This window comes from Hyla sarda, chromosome 1 (assembly GCF_029499605.1).
Source record: "Hyla sarda isolate aHylSar1 chromosome 1, aHylSar1.hap1, whole genome shotgun sequence".
Classification (NCBI taxonomy): Eukaryota; Metazoa; Chordata; class Amphibia; order Anura; family Hylidae; genus Hyla; species Hyla sarda.
In genome coordinates this window covers 535,222,240-535,243,035 of record NC_079189.1, presented here as the reverse complement: position 1 = coordinate 535,243,035, position 20,796 = coordinate 535,222,240, and the positions used below count along the sequence as shown (strand labels likewise).

General features: G+C 42.7%; 1 protein-coding gene across 1 annotated transcript in view; it reads left to right on the top strand.

Moving 5' to 3' along the window:
- LOC130291613 (proteinase-activated receptor 1-like) overlaps positions 1 to 18,374 on the top strand; it is a 109,314-nt gene extending 90,940 nt beyond the window's left edge. The window contains exons 3-7 of the mRNA XM_056540577.1: positions 5,582 to 5,641; positions 7,178 to 7,240; positions 9,461 to 9,511; positions 14,115 to 14,165; positions 16,079 to 18,374. Coding sequence (XP_056396552.1) covers positions 5,582 to 5,641; positions 7,178 to 7,240; positions 9,461 to 9,511; positions 14,115 to 14,165; positions 16,079 to 17,079 — 1,226 coding nt within the window. The 3' untranslated portion in view covers positions 17,080 to 18,374. The remainder of the gene's footprint in view (positions 1 to 5,581; positions 5,642 to 7,177; positions 7,241 to 9,460; positions 9,512 to 14,114; positions 14,166 to 16,078) is intronic.
- Positions 18,375 to 20,796: the final 2,422 nt, after the last annotated feature.

Here is a 20,796-nt window from a genome sequence, read left to right as displayed (position 1 = left end):
AAGAGGCTAAGTGGACGTCAGTCATACTTACAGTCCTCCTGGGGCGAGGGTGACAACGGGAGAGTAGACAGCTAAGTCGGTCAGTAACCGGCGGTGATGCAAGCTAAAAAAGAAGAAACAGGAAAAACACTGGTCAGTAATGGAGAGGGAAAGGAGAGGATCGGGAGGAAAGGAGGGGGAGGAGATAAACCAAAAACAAAGAACAACAAGAACACAAAAAGCAAGGAGACTTGCAAAGGTAAACTAGTCGCAGAAGTGTCGTCTTCTAAATAGGTATGTGTAGCACACACCAGCCCTAATGGGGAGGAGGGAAGACATGCAAGAAACAGAGGGCAATAAATCTACAGACACCCACCACTAGTGAGGAAGAGGGTGTAACTATCACAGTGGACCTCTAGGTCCGTCCACGGCCATGACCAAAAAGGGGTCCGGTCCACGTAAGGAATCGGGGTGATAAAAGCTACATGACAGGGGGAAAGAGCAAGTGAAGACTACGGGAGGGCATCGGGAGTAGACTACGGGCCAACATAGAGCAGGGGGAGGACAACAGTAGTCAAACAGCATCGAGAGTCAGGTCAATTAGAGACCAGACCATCAGTGATCAGGCAGCAGTCCATCGGAGCGTCGGAGCTGTCCTCTCTGGCGTTGGGGCCGTGGCCCTTCAGGATAAGGGCGTCTGTTGGCCGGTCTTTGGTACAGACCCGGCAGAGGGAGTATGGGTCTTGAAGAAAGGCAGTCCGTTCTGGTAGTGACAGTGATGGTAAGTCAAGGGCGTATAGAAAACGAGGCAAATCTTCTGGTGTTCTAAGGCTTGATATTGAGTCCCCCACTGTCACTTGAAGAGTAAAAGGGAAGCCCCATCTATAAGGGATGTGGCGATCCTGAAGGATGCGGAGTAAGGGTCGGAGCAGAGCTCTCTGGCATAAAATGCGTCTGGACAGGTCCAGATAGATCTGTATAATAGCACCGTCAAAGTCCAGATCACCCTTCTGACGCACCTTTTGCATTATCTGCTCCTTGAGAACGTAACGGTGAATTCGGCAAATAACGTCTCTAGGGTGGGCAGGGTCTGAGCTAGGAGCTCTCAGAGCATGAGGAACCCGATCTATCTCGATAGGGGACTCTGGCGGTTTGCCCAATAACATATTGAATATCCCTGTGACAGTGGAGAGCAGGTCTTGGGAGCGGGTGGCATCCGGGAGCCCACGAAGGCGGACATTGTTTTGCCGGTTCCTATTTTCCACGTCATCAAGATGGTCCATCAGGGCTTGATGCATGCGTGTATGAGTGGAGATGGTCGTTTGCAGAGTTGCAACAGTCTCTGGCATTGATGCCCGAAAGTCCTCTAGGACTCCCATTCTCTCTCGTAATTCAGAAACTTCTGCCTGTACTGGCTGGAGATCTTGACGCCAGGTGCTTCTCATATCCATGGCTAGAGCCGACATATCAGCTTTTGTAGGTAAAAGGACCAGGAGGGCTTGAAGCTCCGGGTGATCTTTCAGTAGGGCCACAGCCTGTGCCAAGGGTGGGAGAGAGGAGATCAGCGGATCCTCAGGACAGGACACATTGTCCTGGGGTCTGGTCTGGCGAACTGGAGGAGTTTGGTGTCTGTCGGACAGTGGGGCCGTGCCCATAAATGGACCCCCTGGAGAGCGGTCGGGTCCCAGTGAAAGAGGGTTCGGAATCTGCCGCCCAGGGAGCAATGGAGAGCCGCTATCAGTGTCCCCCTTAGGGGTGTCCGGTGTCATGGCGGCCTCTTCCCCCGCCAGTTCATGGCGGCCTCTTCCCCCGCCAGAGGAGGACAGGAGCAGATTAGGAGAGTTGGGGGTGCCCCTGAAAATGGACGGGATGTTCTGGGAGGGAGAGGGGGCTCTCACTGCCGTGCTGCTGCTGGAGGGGGCAGCCGTACTCATGGCTGTCGGGGGCTGAGCTGTGAGACCCTCTGGAGATGTGTCCCCCATACCTGTGGCTTCCTCAGGGCTTGCAGTGTCCTGGTCTGGCCGCCACAGCTGAGGCAAAGGAGACAAGGACAAGTCTCCCTGCGGCAGTAAGAGTGCTCCAGCACTAGCGGTGCAGGTGCGGCCTTGCAGTGAGGCTGACGTAGTGACTCCTGGCGCCGGTGAGGAGGGAGACCTCTGCGTCTTTGAGGTACTTGCCTGCCGTGGCGTGTCTCTGGCAGCTGGAGTCCGTTGGGGGAGATCAAGCAGCGCTGGTAAGTGTCCTGGACCCGGTCCGGCCACCTCTCTGGCACTCCTGTGTCTCTCAGCTAAGTGGTAGGTGGCGAGATGGTCTTGTGTGGTGCGCTCCCGCGCCATTTTGGATTGCCCCGTCATTGCCTCCGGCACTTCCCTGGCCTCCTGTAACGGGCTGAAAAAGTTGCGGATCGGCACAGAAGTAGGGTGTGTTGACCCCTGCAATCTGCAGTGCCTGCCCGATCTCCTAGAGCCCATGAATATAGAGATTTTCCCCCAAATTACGTCTGTTTGGACGGAGCTCCAAGGTCCTGCGTCCTTTTGCCCTCACATGTCAGGCCACGCCCCCGGCGCTACTAGATTTAAAGGGACAGTGGGCTCTTAATTAGTCAGCTGCAGGGCGGACCTTATTTAAGTCCGGCACCTCCCTATCTTGGTGCCAGATCTTCGTGCCTTGTGCCAAGAGAAAGCATTCCTTAGTGTTTGCCTACTTAGTGTTCCTGACCTCCAGCTCATGACCTTGCTTTGCTCCTTTGCCACCTGCCTCCTGACCTAGTGCCTTTGACCCGACAACACTTCCTAGCTGCCTGCCCTTCTGACCTATGCCTCGTATAACTATGTCTTTCCATCTGTGCCGAGTTATATCTGGGCAACCTGTGTAGACGGATGGTGCCAGAGGTAGCGACCTGGGTGCCGCCTGCGGCAGCAAGTCCATCCTGTTTTGCAGCGGGCTCTGGTGAAAACCAGCAGCACCTTAGACTCCGCTCCCTGGTACGGTTCAGCCTTTGTCCACACAGGCCAGCGGATCCACTACCCAGCCTCTTACATGCTGTGTTGTAGCACAATAAAAGCCAAAAATGGTTACAAAGCCCTAAATACTGATGATCAGGAGTATCAGTCAGTTAGTAAACTTTTCACAGCTAATAATATGACTTCTAGCATACCAAACAGCTTGCCTTTCTCCAATTCTTTATATTTCCTTCCCTCTTCCTGGAATGTTGTTTACACTAAAATGCTTCTATCCACAAACCATCACTTAGCAACAAAGAGCAAATAAATCTTTCTAAACCATAAGGTTTTGCTGTGGTTAAAAGCTGAATTTCTACAAATCTACTATGATAAGGAATCTGCTACTGCTGTATTATAAAGTGTATAACTCATCTAAGACTCTACTCCCACAGTGTGTATCTCTATTCATTCAGCATATGTGGCAGGATACACTCCCAGCCCCTCTACAAATACCTTTTCTAACAGATGTGGTATTAGCAGGGCAGACATATGTTGTTATAACGTTTTAAGTTAGCGACAACAAAAAAAAAGGCGACCTATAAATTCTGTATACATCTTTGGTTGGCAATCTGAGTTTATTTGTTAAGAAATGTAGACATGCAATTGAAATTGTTTTATGAAAGAGGTTTGGCCATTAACTACTCCATCACCGGCATATAAAACATGGAGTTATACAATTAATCTTTATTCTCCATCTGCTACTGAAGTGCTGCTGCCAGTGTAAACAATGAAGACTCGCAGGTACCTTTTCCATGTGATGTAATATAGGCGCAGTCATGTGATGCAAACACTTCACCAGTTTGTCTTTTGTTTCCTGCCCTGCCTGCATCTTTATAGGTACTTGTATAGGACAAAGCTGTAATATCTCACACAGCTGTTCCAAAAAGTACAATGTGTGCTAGTGCCAACCCTATAAAATCCAATGTAGAAAATAAAGAGGTTGCTGTGCTTGTCTGAGCATTGTAACCTCTGCAAACAGCTGATTGGTGGATGGCCAAGAGTCGGGCCTCACCGATCTAATATCGAGCCTGTATAGCAGAGTGACCTTGCAGTGCTGGGCTCTTGGGTTTATTTCCCACCAAGCACAACATTTGTAACGGAGTTTGTATGTTCTCCTTGTGTTTTCACACGTTTCCTTTTTCTTCACAGTGTCAAATATTGTGAATTTAGAAAATAGATTGTGAACCCAGGTGGGGACACGGACCGATTTGAGTAATGATCAGCTCTGTACAGTGCTGCAGAATGTGTTGGCGCTTTATAAATTAAAGCTGTTCCTAGAGAAACATGAGCAGATTCTGCTACACCGATCAGCCCAAACTCCTACTGAGGTCACTGTAAGGCCTCTTTCACACTGCTGTTGCAACCTGGCAGGCAGCAGATGTCAGGAAAGGAGGGGAGAATGGCAGGAGAAAAATTTGTGCATGCAACGTCTTTTCCTCCCGCTACTCCCACTAAAAAAACAACGGTGCCCGCGGACCCCATGATAGTCAATGGCATCCATCGGGACCCATTGTTGCCCGTTGTGCCCCATCCCGATTACGGACATTAAAGGAAAAAAAAAAAAAGAGCCTAATGGCTGTTTTCAGAGGACGCACAATAAAGAGGCAGCTCTAGGGCTCGCTAGCTACAAGAACAATGATTATTTCAGAAGTGTCATAAATGATTTTGGCTTAAGGGATTTTTTCTGGTGACAGATTACTTACTTTTGTGACCATGGCCCTCTTTCTATGATACTGTTCCTTCCATAAATGAGATGTATATAAAGAATGTTAAAAAATATATTAAATATTGAGATACCCTCTAAAAACAATAACGTATAGCAATATTCACTATAAAAACACTAATGTACTTTCAATATGATACATATATTATGCTTTAAAAAAGATAGTTGATGAAGTTCAGCCCGTTCCTCGCAGCGAGCTTTGTGGGTAGTGCGCTGCGATGTGTATAAATTTGTTTCCCTTAGCTCAAAGGATTATTACATTCTAACTGCAGAGCAGTGATACATTGTGACATTTGTCAGCTACAAACTATGAGATCTTTATTATAGGACAGTGCAGATAAAGTGATATATCATCTGCCATTTCTATGAACTTTATCAACTATCATTGCCAAAAAAATCTCCAAATGCTAGGTTCACATCTACATCAGGGCTCTGTTGACAAGTTTAATCACAGACAGAAAAAACTGAGCTGGATTGTCCATTGTGAAACGGACTCCCATTGGTACAGCTACAAGAAATGGTTCAGAAAACAGACTATCGATGACTATGTTTGTGGGTTTACTTGTGGTATATTGACAAGCAACATAGTGCACCTAATGGATGTAAATGGCCTAAATCACAGGAAATGCAGTGACTTCTTATGTAAGTTGCATAGTTGTGAGGCTGAGTTCACACACATTATTTTGGTCAGTATTTTGGTAAGTTTAGTCAGCCAAGACCAGGAGAGTCCATAACAGATAAATCATTATAGTTTTCTATGTATAGGTTCCACTTCTGGTATCAGCTAAAAAAAAATACTGATCAAATACTGTCTGCGAACCCAAATACTTAGTGTTGTACTTTCTCAAATGCATCTGATCTTGCCTTTTTTTTTTAGATGTTACACTCATTATGGACCAAGGTGACGACTCCAACAACACTTTGTACTATGAACAAGGTACTGTATGAGTTCATATAGAACAGGAGCTTGTTGTAATGAAGGCACTGTGCACCAGCAAGGGAAAATTTGGTCAGCTGAGTCTGGTCTCACATCACATCAAAACTTGTGTAGAGGAAGAGTCGACCAGTTGCCCATAGCAACCAATTAAATCACTTCTTTCATTTTTGAAAAGACCTCTGAAAAATGTAAGAAGCGATCTGATTGGTTCGCAACTGGTCAACTTTTCTTAAGCTCATGTCTTGATGAATCTCCCCCTATATGTGTGTGTGTGTGTATATATATATATATATATATATATATATATATATATATATATATAAAACTCAACGTACGTATGTGTGTATATACATACGTACGTATGTATGTTCCAGCAAAACTTCCAAATGGCTAGAAATATTTTGATGAAGTTGGTACACATGTTCCTTATATGTCAACTAAAAATATAGTTACAGGATATCAATACTAGCTTAGTCTATAGGACTTCCAGTTGATCTCCTGATCGCATTACTCTCGGGAGGCAGAGATTGACCAGGACTTTTAAAGGGTACCTCTCATCAAATAAACTTTTGATATATTTAAGATTAATGAATGTTGAATAACTTTCCAATAGCATGTTAATGAAAAATATGCTTCTTTCTATTGTATTTTTCCCAATCAGTCCTGTCAGCAAGCATTTCTGACTCATGCTGGAGTCCGAAACACTCAGAGCTGCCAGCCTGCTTTGTTCACAGCCAAACAGGCTGTGAACAAAGCAGCCTGGCAGCTCTGAGTGTTCTCCTTTGTGAACAAAGCAGACTGGCAGCTTGTAGTGTTTAGGACTCCAGCATGAGTCTGAAATGCTTGCTGCCAGGACTGGTAGGGAGACCCCTAGTGGTCATTTCTTCAAGTGGAAAATTTAATAGAAATAAGCATATTTTTTAATAATATGCAATTGTAAAGTTATTCTGCATACATTAATCTATAATATATGAAAAGTTTTTTTTGATGAGAGGTACCCTTTAAATATCATGCAGACTGTCCAGCAGGCAGGTGGAGAGAAAAGTTAGTACAGGAGACGGAATATGAGGATGGGATATGAGGTCGGGATATGAGCAAGAAAGTGTAATTGTTGCATTTCCATGTTCAGTAGGAACACCTAGCAACTCCAGCTACTCAGCTAGCTTACCATTAAAACTGGATGCAGCAGGACACCAAAATGATGCAGGCTACTTTTATACAGACAGGATCTAAATGGATCCTGTTTTTCACCAAATAGAAGTAAATGGCAACAGAAGATGAAAGGATAGGCATAAAGAAAAAAACTGTGTGAACCCAGACCAAGAGCTGTTTAGAATTATTGACAATTTTTTGCCCCATTGGCGTATTATTGCTCAATTATATAAACTTCTCATCAGTGTAAAATATGGTCATAATTTCAGAAAGAGAAATTCGTAGAAAAACAAAAGTCTAATCTACTATAATTTAAACATTGTTTCTAAGGTCATTACCTAAAGACCTTATAAATGTAACTTTTGATTTCCTATTGTTTTACAGGTAATTTTTCAGAAAGAAACAAGTCCAGTGTATATGGTTTCACCTATGATATTGTCCCCAAAGGTAATGACCAAATATATCAAGAGTTTTTAAAGTTTCTTTCATATGATAGATACCTGGCTGTACCTGTCCACCTCTCACTTCACTGAAATCTACAAAGGGTACCAGTTGGACCAGTATGTTTTCTGATCATATCCTATGTTATCATTCTGCGATCACATCTGTGAGAAACATAGAAATCATTTCTTATATAAACTCCCAGGAGATATGCCATTTTTCCCTCCAGCTTAACCAAAACTGGGTATTGAGGTAGGGTGTGCGTGCCAGTTCACATGCTTCAACAAAGATCAAATAATATATATAAAAAAAAAGATAAGCTCCTCATATTATTATGCAAAGATACATATTTTTTTTCAAGATTTTCATAGTTTACAAAACAAACTGTATCTGAGCTCTGACCAAAACAGATATAAAAAGGGTTCTCAGATTATTTGCTATCAACAAACATACAGTTTGCAGGCTCTTCAAAGAATACATAAGTGTTAGTCGAAAGCCACTTTATAACAATTCCAAATGAAACATGGGGTACAATGCACAATCCGTACAAAACCATCATAAGGACGTAAAGCGATAACGACACTTCAAAAGAGCAGGTATCACTTCGAAGGACAAGGTACCTTTGAAGGGGGGACTCTGCCCCAAGATATCTTATCCCCTATCCGAAGTGCACGCCTCCGGCGTTCTGAACATTATTTTCAGAATCATTCGAATCATTCTGATCATTCGAATGGTTCTCATCGTGCTAGTAGAGAACCCTAGGCTGCAGTGATACATCATCCAGGATTGGGAGTTATTGTGTTAGGCATCCAGTACTCATAAGTCACACTACACAGCAGTTCCGAGTGTACACTGTTTTGGACTTTTTTTAAATTTGTAATATATTTTTTTAAATATTTTTATACATCTTGTCATAGTTTATACTACATTTTATTCAAACTAAACAAAGACAATCACAAGGGCCCTGCGACTTATCCCCACTCAGCCCAGATAATTTATTTACAACCATTTTTAATACTGTTTTAATAGAAATTATACATTTAATACTGTTTTAATACAAATTATAAATGTAATACTGTTTTAAAACAAACTAAATACATGTGATTATCTACATGGTCTAATAAACTTCCTTTCCCTCCCCCCTTTATCTCCCCCTCTTACTGTCACCACAACTTTCTCCCAGACACATCCCACTTAGAGTATTTGAGAACTGAATAATTTTTTATTCAGCTCTATTTGTTTGTTACTCACTAGGTACTTTGGGTATAGTGCCCTCATTTAACCTCAGTACCCTTTGTTTAACAGTCTATTTTGTTTTATCTACTGTATTTTTTGCCGTATAAGACGCACTTTTTCTTCCCCAAAACTGGGGGAGAAACGTTGGTGCGTCTTATACGGCGAATACACACCTATCGCGGCGGTCCCTGCGCCCATCAACGGCCGGGACCCCCGGCTAATACAGGACATCACCGATCGCAGTGATGCCCTGTATTAACCCTTCTGAAGCGAAAGTGACACTAACCCGGCTGCACCAGGAGGGACCTTACCTGCCTTCTCGGTGTCTGCTCCGTGCCGGGATCCCCTGCATGGCCGGCGATCTCCTTCGTCGTCATCACATCGTCGCGCACGCCGCCCCGTCATCCAATAGGAGCGGAGTGCGTAGTGGCGTGTGCAGTAATGTGATGGCGGCTATGGAGAGTGAGGATACCGGGCAGCAGAGACGTTCAGGAGAGACGGGGACACCCCGAGGACGCGGCGACAGCGATGGAGGGCGACATCCAGGTCAGCGGTGACGAGCGGTGACGGGTCTGGAACGGCAGGGACACGTGAGTATTACCTCCTATACCAGTGGTCTTCAACCTGCCGTTGGCTGTCCGGGCATGCTGGGAGTTGTAGTTTTGCAACATCTGGAGGTCCACAGGTTAAAGATCACTGTGACCTATACTTTACATTGTATTCTAGATTTTCCTCATTTAAAATTGGGTGCGTCTTATATTCCGGAGAGTCCTATAGGGCGAAAAATACGGTACATATTTTCTCGCCCTAGCCAAAATGTCAATGTAATTGATAGACTAGGAAAAGTTTAATCTATTTCCATAAGAAAAGATCCCTTCTAAGGGCACTATTACCAAGATTTTATGCTAACCTGCTCAAGTGTCTATTGTGAACAATAAATTACATTTTTCATTTCATCTCTTCCCTTTTTTTCTTTTTTTTTATTAACAGATTCTTCAGTACTATACAATAATAACTTTACTGGATATGTTTTCCCTTTTGGTAGGTATTTTTAAAGAGAATCTGTCAGCTGTGTTTGCTGCTCAGAGCTTCAGACACCATTGGATAGCTGTGGTAAAAAAGCAAACTGTACCTTTCCTGGAGCTGATGATGGTTGTCAAATTTATAAAATTGCCTTTTAGTTTCTCAGCCAAGTGTCAGGGAGGCGGGGCCAAACTGCTCAAGAGCTGCAGCACCTTATTATAATAGGGGTTGTGTTTTGTGTGGTGACTATGAAGGGGGGGGGGGGGCAGGGTGAGTATAGCTATGACAAATGGTTTAGATCCCTGTGTGCAGATTCAGTTTGGATAGAGGAGCCTTTACTCTTACTAGCTCATTGGTTACCTAATAAATTCCCTAAAGGACACTCAGTCTGTACCTTATTAGGTACCTACAGTCCTGACCGCTTCTATATAACTACTAGCTGAGTACCCAGCGTTGCCCAGTTTTTCCTTCCTAATCCTTGTTGTGGAGGAAAATCAACAGAGGAAGCTTTTGACTTCATATCCCGTCCTCATATATTGTTGTCATATCCAAACCCCATATCCCGACCTCCTATCCCGTCCTCCTATCCCGTCCTCCTATCTTGACCTCCTATCCCGACCTCCTATCTCGACCTCCTATCTCGACCTCCTATCCCATCCTCCTATCTCGACCACCTATCGCCACCTCCTATCCCTTCATCCTATCCCGACCTCCTATCTTGACCTCCTATCCTGACCTTCAATCCTGTTCTCATATCCCATCCTCCAATCCCATCCTGCTATCTCGACCTCCTATCTCGACCTCCTATCTCGACCTCCTATCCCGACCTCCTATCACGACCTCCTATCCCGTCCTCCTATCCTGTCCTCATTAGTGTTGCTCGCGAATATTCGCAATAATTCGCACTATATATTTGCAATTACGAATATTCATTTTTTGTTTTTTTTTCACAGTACACATCACAAGGATCTCTGCTTCCAGCTTGTGTGGTGTAAAGAAGGCTCTAATACTACTGTGTGAAACTGGCGTGCAAATTTTCGCATATGCGAAAATGAAACGCGAATATTCCGAATATGCGAATTTAGCGAATATATGACGAATATTCGTCCATATATTCGTGAAATGTCGCAAATTCGAATATGGCCTATGCTGCTCAACACTAGTCCTCATATCCCGTCCTCATATCCCTACCTCAGATCTCGACCTCCTATCTCAACTTCTTATCTTGACCTCCTATGCTGACCTCCTATCCCATCCTCCTATCTCGACCTCCTACCTCCTATCCTGTCCTCATATCCCGTCCTCCTATCTCAACCTCCTATCTCGTCCTCCTTTCCCGCCCTCCTATCCCGTCCTCCTATCCCGACCTCCTATCTCAACCTCTTATTCCGACCTCCTATTCCGACTATCCTGACCATCCCATCCTCCTATCTCGACCTCCTATCTCGACCTCCTATCCCTACCTCCTATCCCGACCTCCCATCCTGTCCTCATATTCCAACCTGTAATATGTGTACCAGGAATTGAAATATCTCCAGCCGTACGGAAGTTATGTGGGAACATACATTTCCCACTCATTTGCATGTGATTTTAAACAAAAGCCCCGACCCTCACAAATGGGGGTAGTTAAGGGTTAAATTAACTATCCTTCATTTTAAGTTGATATATAAGTAACATGTGACCAAGTATTATCGAAATATCTCCAGCCGTTTGGAAGTTATACTGGAACATATATTTCCCATAGACTTGTATGGGACTTTAAACAAAAACCCTGATCCTGGCAAATGGAGGTGAGTAAGGGTTAAATTACCTATCCTATGTTTGTTGTTGACATATAAGTAACATGTGTGCCAAGTTTTATGTTAATATCTTTAGCCGTTTGGACGTGATTGTGGAACATACATACATAGATACACACATACACACACATACACACATTGAGTTTTATATATATATACTAGCTGAGTACCCGGCGCTGCCCGGTTTTTCATTCCTAATCCTTGTTGTGGAGGAAAATCAACAGAGGAAGCTTTTGACTTCATATCCCATCCTCATATATTGTCATATCCCAACCCCATATCCCATCCTCATATCCCGTCCTCATATCCTGACCTCCTATCCATACCTCCTATCCTGTCCTCCTATCCCGACCTCCTATCCCAACTTCCTATCCCGTCCTCCTATCCCGTCCTCCTATCCCATCCTCCTATCCCGTCCTCATATCCCGTCCTCATATCCCGTCCTCATATCCCGACATCCTATCTAGACCTCCTATCTCGACCTCCTATCCCATCCTCCTATCCTGTCCTCCTATCACGACCTCCTATCCCGTCCTCCTATCCCGTCCTCCTATCCCGTCCTCCTATCCCGTCCTCCTATCCCGTCCTCATATCCCGACCTCCTATCCTGAGGTCCTATCCCGACCTCATGTTCCGACCTCCTGTCCCGACCTCATATCCCATCCTCATATCCCGACCCGTAATATGTGTACCAGGTATTGAAATATCTCCAACCGTACGGTGTTATGTGGGAACATACATTTCCAATTGATTTGCATAGGACTTTAAATAAAAACCCCGACCCTCACAAATGGGGGTAGTTAAGGGTTAAATTAACTATCCTATATTTTAAGTGGACATATAAGTAACATGTGACCAAGTATTATCGAAATATCTCCAGCCGTTTGGAAGTTATGCGGTAACATATATTTCCCATAGACTTGTATGGGACTTTAAACAAAAACCCTGACCCTGGCAAATGGGGGTGAGTAAGGGTTAAATCACCTATCCTATGTTTGTTGTTGACATATAAGTAACATGTGTGCCAAGTTTCATGTTAATATCTTTAGCCGTTTGGATGTGATGCTGGAACATACACACCTATACACACATTGGCCCTCATTTACTATTATCAACCTGATTTGTTTTCTCGGGTTTTCTGTTTCTGCGCCTGTCTCAAAGTGTCTGCGACCTGTCGCAGACACATTGCGACCGTGTGCGCCTGTTATTTCCGATCTACCCGAGTCGGCTTTTCGAAAACCCGAAAAAGGGGCGTTACCCAACAGAAACGCCTTTTTACAAGGTATTTATGAAGAATCCTAACCCGATTTGTCAGGTTTTGGAGGCTAGATACTTACCGACACCTCCTAGCAGTAGGGAAATTTGTGTAGTATGTGATCTGAAGCTGCCCTTACCCCCCTTTTTTTTAATTTTTTTATTTTTTACTTCATACACTAGTTTGGCCTTTTGTTTTTGGTTTGTTTATGTAGTATTACTGTGTATGTATTGTTTAAATCTGTTTGTTTTTTTTAAATTATTTATATGTTATGTTGTCATGTTATGTTTGACAACTTTTTTATTTTTTTCATTTTTTTATAAAATTTTTTTTTAACTTAATTAGCATCCTTTGATTCTTTGCACTTGTTTTTTATTTTTTTTATTTTACATAAATTGTGGATATCTAAGCATGAACAATCTTTAATTAACCATTCTTACGAAACCTTGTTGAAGTCAATACATTTTACAACCAATAAGTCATCCAACATTACCACAACCATGCCAAAATCAATAAGTAAGGTAATGGGACACTTTTCCTTTACCACACAAATGTATTACACAGGAAGAGCGCAAGAAACACTCGAAGTGTTTTGAGAAAGGGAGGAACACTCTGCTATCTCATCATCCTCCTGAGGGAAATTCTCATTTATGAACAAGTGGAAAGCCTACGAAAGCTCCTCTTTGTTGCGAGCCTTCCGTGCAGCCTGACAACCACTCATTCTCCACTGCCGTCACTTTCCGCGCTTTAATAACGTAAAGAACATTGACGGAGTGAACTGACAAAACTTGTCGCAACACGAAACCCGCGTGCGACAAACAAAAAACCCATGCGCCACAAGTGTGCGCCACAATAGTAAATATGTTGGGGAAAAAAAATAGACCGACAGGAAAAACCACGAAACCAACAGGGAAATCATAGTAAATGAGAGCCAATGAGTTTTACATATATAGATAGATAGATATTGCAGGATGAAAACCAGATCATGGTGGTAGTGTGTGGTCTATCAGTTAAATCCCGGTGATACTGAGTCATTGTGATGTTCAAGAGTAGCGGACAGTATCCCAATGACTCTGGGATTGTGGCTGCACTGGTGGCTGATGGAATTTGTGTACATCCCTGATGCCCAGACTCATGAACATCACAGTGATGCGCACTATCACTGGGAGTGAACTGGAGAACCACACACTACCACCTCTATCCAGGTGTGCAGTCAGGACTGTATGTAACTAATAAGCTGCAGATACAGTGTGGATTAGGGCATTTATTGAGGTGTTAGAAAGAGTAAAGGCTCCTCTATTACCTACCATCTATTATAGACGAGACGCACAGCTAGCTGCTCTATGAGCACTGAACACACACCCCAGCCCCCGCCTATTAAATATTCACACCCCCTTTATAGTCACCACACTAAACACAACCCCTATTATGATAAAGTGCCCAACCTCTGCCAGATTGCTGAATTGCAAACTACAAAGCCCTATATTTCAGGAACGGGTGGGCCATATGAAATCAAAAAATAATTTCATTTTTTTTGTCATTTACATATTTTTTTCCTGTTTTTCAGAAACTCTGTACAACTCTTTTATCTTCTTTGCTGTAGAAAAGAATGAAACATGTAAGTAAAAGTCATATGCTGTAAATGTATATATGTGCTGCAAAGTTAACTTGTTTGTTTGAATCTTCAGCTTTTTTTATGTCAGACACGATTGTGAATGTTCTTACCTCAGTGACTATGAAAAATGATCAGTACTCTGAAAGTCTGTTTTCTCCTTTTACTATATATTCAGGACAATTCTTGCTAAAGCCTTATTCACATGTTATGATTGTATATGCAATTGGTAGACATGGAAGGGGGGGGGGTATCATTACCTTCGCCACTGGAGAATGGTAAAACTGCTTTTTTGCACAAGGTCTGTTTCAGGGCAAATTGTTAGTGCAAAATGTGAGGTTTTTTTTAAATCCACAGATTTTTTTCTTCCCCTCTGATGTCAAATAAGTTAAATTGATGCGTTTACTTTTGTATTCCCACAAGTGATGACTACAGACAGGCTATCTTCCAGCTTGTTTATCATTAATGTCTATGTAGGGGATATGGAACATTTCCATTACAGAAAATGAGGTTACAGCAGTAAAAGTTTGATTTTAAAGTGTAACTCAGATAATAGTCCAGCTGCATGATATCTGTTTAAATCTCTTTAAATTAAATAGTTCCTATCTGTTCCAACCAACCAAGCGTGATGGCTTTGCAGTTAACACCCTAATGGATGATAGGATAATAGGCACATTCACATTGTGGAATTTCTGAACGCAATTCTGCTCAGGGATTCTGCTTGGAAATTCCTGTGCAGTAAAGTTCTATTGCTGTCAATGGGATTCTTTTCAGAAACTGAGTTTTCCATTGCTGAATTTAATCGGCCCAAAGAATCAACGTGTTCATTCTTTTGCGTCAATGGTGCTGTTGCATATCCGAACTGTCCTAGCACTGATTTGTTGGCTCTGCTGTGCACATAATGTCCACCCTGATTTTTTCCGGGAGGACATTATGTTGTGTGAACGTGCCCTTATACATAAACTGTAGTGTTTTAAGGGGCCTGGTGTTGATTACCCTGCTGAGGAGGGTGACACAGTCCATTGACCAACAGACCATTACGTACAAACTCAAGAACACTTTACACAGATGAGGCAATTCAAGCTTGACGCTAACAGAAAAAAATAATATATATATATATATATATATATATATATACATATATATATATATATATATATATATATATATATATATATATACTAAATATCTTTGGCCACATAGTGTTCAGGGGTAAACTTCCCTGTCGCCATGTTGGCAGACAGCACAGATACCACTGAAAATGAACAGATGAATGTGATGATGAACAGATGATGTGTTGACACATCAAGTTTAGATTTAAAAAAATACTGTAATCCATAGATATAGCCAGGTGAAGTGTGTGAAAGTTCAGTCTGAATGCTGAAAGAAGCTGGGCTTCATTATAAGTCTATGGAACCAGTCTCCTACAATCAGTCAGAATGAGCTGTGAACCAGGGAGTGAAACGCACAGCCAGGTGCTTCACCTTGCTATATCGAACCTCGTGTCAAAAGTTTTTTTTTATGACAATAAAGGTTGGGTTCCACTTAGCAGTTTTGGAAAACTGTCACTGCAGTTTCTGTATCAAAGCCAGAAGTTTAATAAAAAATATAAAAGACAGATTTGTTATTTTATTTCCTCATGGCTTTGACGCAAAAACTGCCAAGTGGAAATTCAACAGATATTAGGAATACACTGCACAATATATCTACATCTGCAACATCTCCTGTAAATAAAAGGCTTAACTAAAGCAGTTCAGTTTTACATATAGATTTTATTTTTTTATAAGGAGATAAGGAGGACACCTGGCAGTATATAGAGGTTCTTGCACCCTTCAGTATTACCCAATTTCACCCTCCTAACATGCACCTGAACAATGTGATCTCTTAAACTTGTAAACAAGTGTTTCTCTTTCTTTCAGATTTTATTAAGGATGTTTCAAATCACACTAAATTCTACCTTTCCAGTCAATGGTTGACCTCATTTGTACCATCAGTCTACACTGTGGTGTTCATTGTGGCACTTCCCCTAAACCTAATGGCAATTTTAATGTTTCTATTGAAGATAAAAATCAAAACGACGGCAGTAGTATATATGCTGAACTTAGCAATAGCCGATGTGCTATTTGTTGCTCTGTTGCCTTTCAACATTGTATACAGATTTAGAGGGAACAACTGGCAAATTGGAGAAGGAATGTGTCGATTTGCCACCGCAGCATTTTACTGTAACATGTACTGCTCCATCCTGCTCATGACCAGCATGAGTGTGGACAGATACATGGGTTTGGTGTTTCCAATGCAAGCCCGTACCTGGCGAACAAAGAAGCGAGCTTGGCTGGTGTGTGTTGCCATCTGGCTTGTATCCATAACCAGCACTGTGCCTCTTTTGCTTACCAGCCAAACTCTTAACATTGATTCATTGGGCATCACAACTTGCCATGACGTGCTAGAATTAGCAGACCAACAGAACTTCTACATGTACTACTTCACTGCCTTTTCCTCTATTTTTTTCTTCTTTCCATTAATAGTTACAATCTTCTGTTACACTGAAATTCTCCGATCCTTAAGTAAAAATGCTGAGAATATTGAAAATTCTTCTAAGAAGACTAGAGCTATTTTCTTGACCATTATAGTTCTTTCTGTGTTTTTTCTTTGCTTTGGTCCAACCAATACCATCTTTCTAATGCATTATCTTCACTTCCTTAATGGACATTCTGAGTCTCTATATTTTGCTTACATTCTGTGTGCTTGTATAAGCAGTGTAAGTAGTTGTCTTGATCCTTTAATGTATTACTATGCATCTGCAAAATGTCGGAAGTATGTATATAGTCTGTTAGGCTGTAAGAAGACTGATAAACAGCAAACCAAGCACCCCTTCTGTGCACCCAAAGAATCGAGTACAGAATGTTCATTTGTTAAGTAAACAAAGTTTAAACTTTGCGCCATATATGGATATAACTGTAGCACAGCAATATATTGCTTAATATGGAGGAAAATATATGCTTTTGTGGTAATATCTGTAGCTGCATGACCACTACCCTGTAATAGGAATCTAGAACAGGAACAGCTGTGGAACCTGTGGAACAGATGTGGAACTAACTTAAAAGGATGTAGGGGAGGAGCATAGTGAGAACCCCAGCCAATCAGCAATCTAGGAAGTGTTTTTGGTAATGTTGATTGGCTGAGAGCAGACGTTGCTCTTCTCACAATGCCTCCCCTTCATCTCCTCTTAGTTGCATGCTAAATATACAATTTTGAACTTAGCCCCTGACAAAAATAATCTAATATAAGTGATATAAACTTCTAGCTAACATGTGATTGCTATCCATTATTTTTCTTTCAACCATGCAAATAAAAATCTATAAATTAAATTATAACTGATACACTTCAGTGTTTTCTAACACCTTTGACAACTATCCAGTGGTACCTACAGGGGCAGACCATGTGACTACTATGGAGCCCAACACAAAAATGTGTCTCTTGCTTTACCACTGCATAAAGGTTTATAATGCTCATGTTTATAAATAAGTAGATTTAGTGCTCTAAGTGTGGAAACCAAAGCTCCAAGGGCCCTATTACAAGGCCTTACATTGTCTATTACACAGGGTGATACTGGCCTATTTGACCAATATATACTCCATGTAATAGGGCCCTAACCCATCGATAGGTTCAAATCTTACAGTAGATAGTAATTAAATTATGTATTTGTCGGCGCTGTCAGTGGAGTCCATTCTAAGTCTTGCTACGGGACATTCCTGTGGACACCTCTGCAACCATTGCACAACAGGAGAAGTTTTGATCACATATATATGTATATAATGGAAACTGCCTCTGATTACAGTTTTATTTATGTTAATATTATCTCTATTTAAAATACACTCAGGAACCTTTCCACGCTTACTGTATGTTGTTTACAATGGTTTGTTAAATTTTGCCACCATGTACATTATGATCCATTTTGTTTGTTTATAGGATGCTATATATTAATACAATCCTGAAAATGTTATATGCAAAAATCCCCATGGGAAGGGAATTTTAAGCTATCTGTGCATGTAAATCTAAGAAAAATATTGATTTTTTAAGACATGTGAGTGCTGGATTTTTGTTTCTTTGAATGCACATTGCCAGTTACTGAGGTGATCCTATCCTGCTGAGAGTATATGGTATTTTATTTGTTCTTATGTATAAAAATACATTGTATTAATTTGATTTAAAAGCTTTTCCTACTAAATAAACATTTAAAAGAATAAGCACCTGACTTGTCCTTTTGTGTAAAGCTTTTAATGTGCTGTTCACCTGGTCCTGGCTTATCCTGATGTAACAGATACTGCACCAAGGATATCCAGAAATATATATTATACTTAAAGGGAGCATGCCATCTACATTTTACTGATTAAAGGCAGATTCTGAAACTTGTTCTTTTTTTTTTTTTTTTTTAATCTTTCATTTTTTTTCTTTTTCTTTTTTTTTCCCCTGTACATATTGCCATATTGCCTGTGCTCCTGTTTTGTTCCCATAACAGCTTTAAGAGAGAGATGCTTTTCAGCTGCTACATGAATAACAGGAAACACTAGCTTGGAGGGGACTTCTTGACTTCTATAGAAAGTTTTCTAGGCATACTTGGTGATCTGTGCAGAAGTCTTTGTGCAGGAAAGGGAAGGATGGGAGCACTAACCATCACCTACTGTGAATGACATGATCCCCTCTAATCTATATCTTGATCATTTTATTTTAGTCCTGCATGTGGTGATAATGGTAACACTGCTGAAAAGTTCTGCAAAGTTTGCCCTAAAAATTAGAAAGTGTTAGACTATTATTTGGCTCAGTAGCCCGACTGAAAGTTGCATAAAAACTTAATTTAAAAGGGTCATGTCAAACATCAAGATCACTAGGACTAGCAGGGAGAAGTGGCTGGGTGCTGCTGCTTCCTGCTCTCTGTGCTCACAACCTGATAATGTCCTAAAGACTTATAATTTTGACAGTCTTTGCACTTAGCACAGACGCCTCCTGGATTATTCTAGAAATTGTGACAAGTCTGAACTTCCAGACACTGATCGAGCAAAACTTTTGTAATGTCCCTGGAGCATGTTAAAAGTTTTTAAAAACAAAATGACTTCATAGCTTCATTTCTTTGTAAAACAAGTTTCTAAAGCACCACTGATGTTACGCAGAGCGCTCCGGGTCCCTGCTCCTCCCCGAAGCGCTCGCGGCGTTCTCCTCTCTGCAGCGCCCTGGTCAGACCCGCTGACCGGGAGCGCTGCACTGACACTGCCGGCGGGGATGCGATCCGCATAGCGGGACGCGCCCGCTCGCGGGTTGCATCCCAATCAACTCACCTGTCCCGTTCCCCGGCTGTCACGTCCTGGTGCGCGCGGCTCCGCTCTCTAGGGTGCGCGCGCCAGCACTCTAAGATTTAAAGGGCCAGTGCACTAATTGGTGCCTGGCCCAATCAGTGTAATTAGCTTCCATCTGCTCCATGCCTATAAAACCTCACTTCCCCTTCCCAGCATTGCTGGATCTTGTTGCCTCAGTGCCAGTGAAAGCGTTTTCTGTGTTTGCCTTACCAGTGTTACCAGACCTTCTGCCGTTGCCCTTGACTACGTACCTTGCCGCCTGCCCTGACTTTCTGCTACATCTGACCTCGCGTCTGTCTAGTCCTCCTGTCCCACGCCACTCTCAGCAGTCAGTGAGGTTGAGCCGTTACCGGTGGACACGACCTGGTTGCTACCGCCGCAGCAAGAGCATCCCGCTTTGTGGCGGGCTCTGGTGAATACCAGTAGCAACTTAGAACCGGTCCACCGGTACGGTCCACGCCAATCCCTCTCTGACACAGAGGATCCACCTCCAGCCTGCCGAATCCTAACAACTGAGAGTATTGTATTGTATGTATTTTTTTTAAATTGCAAATTAAAAACACTGCATGTAAAGTGGTCTACATGTTTTCTGAGAATTTATATACTAGGAAAAAAAGATTTGCAACGAATAAGCAAAAAAATAAAAAACACACAAATTAGATCAATAACAAGTAAAAAAGATTACTGTAACACTCACGTTTCTGAAGACAGGAATCCTGGGGGATGTGGATCCACTGGACCTGTGATGCAGATGACTCGGACTGTACCAGGGAGCAGAGTCTAAGGTGCCACTGGTATTCACCAGGGCCCGCCGCAAAGCGGGATGGACTTGTTGCTGCAGGCGACACCCAGTTCGCTACCCCTGGCACTGCTCGACCACACAGGCGGCTGAGGAGATGCGAGGCACAGGAGGGATAAGGCAGCTCGTAGTCTGGATAGCAGAAGGTCAGTGCAGGTGGCACAGTAGCATAGTCTAGATGTAGCAGGAGGTCAGTAGGCAGGCAGCAGAGGAGCAAGGTCGAATCACAAAGCAAGAGATCAGATACACGGCAAGGCAATAACAGGAATGCTTTCTCTCAGGCTCAAGGCAACAAAGATCCGGCAGGAAACTGAGGAGGGTTGAGGAATTTATAAATGAGCCACAGGTGGATTACACTAATCAGGGTACTGGCCCTTTAAATCTTAAAGCTCGGCACACGCGCGCCCTAGGGGACGGGGACACGCGCGCCGGAGCAGAGAAGCAGGGGCGGAGGCAGGAGAAACACCCGGGGAGTGACGGACTGGGA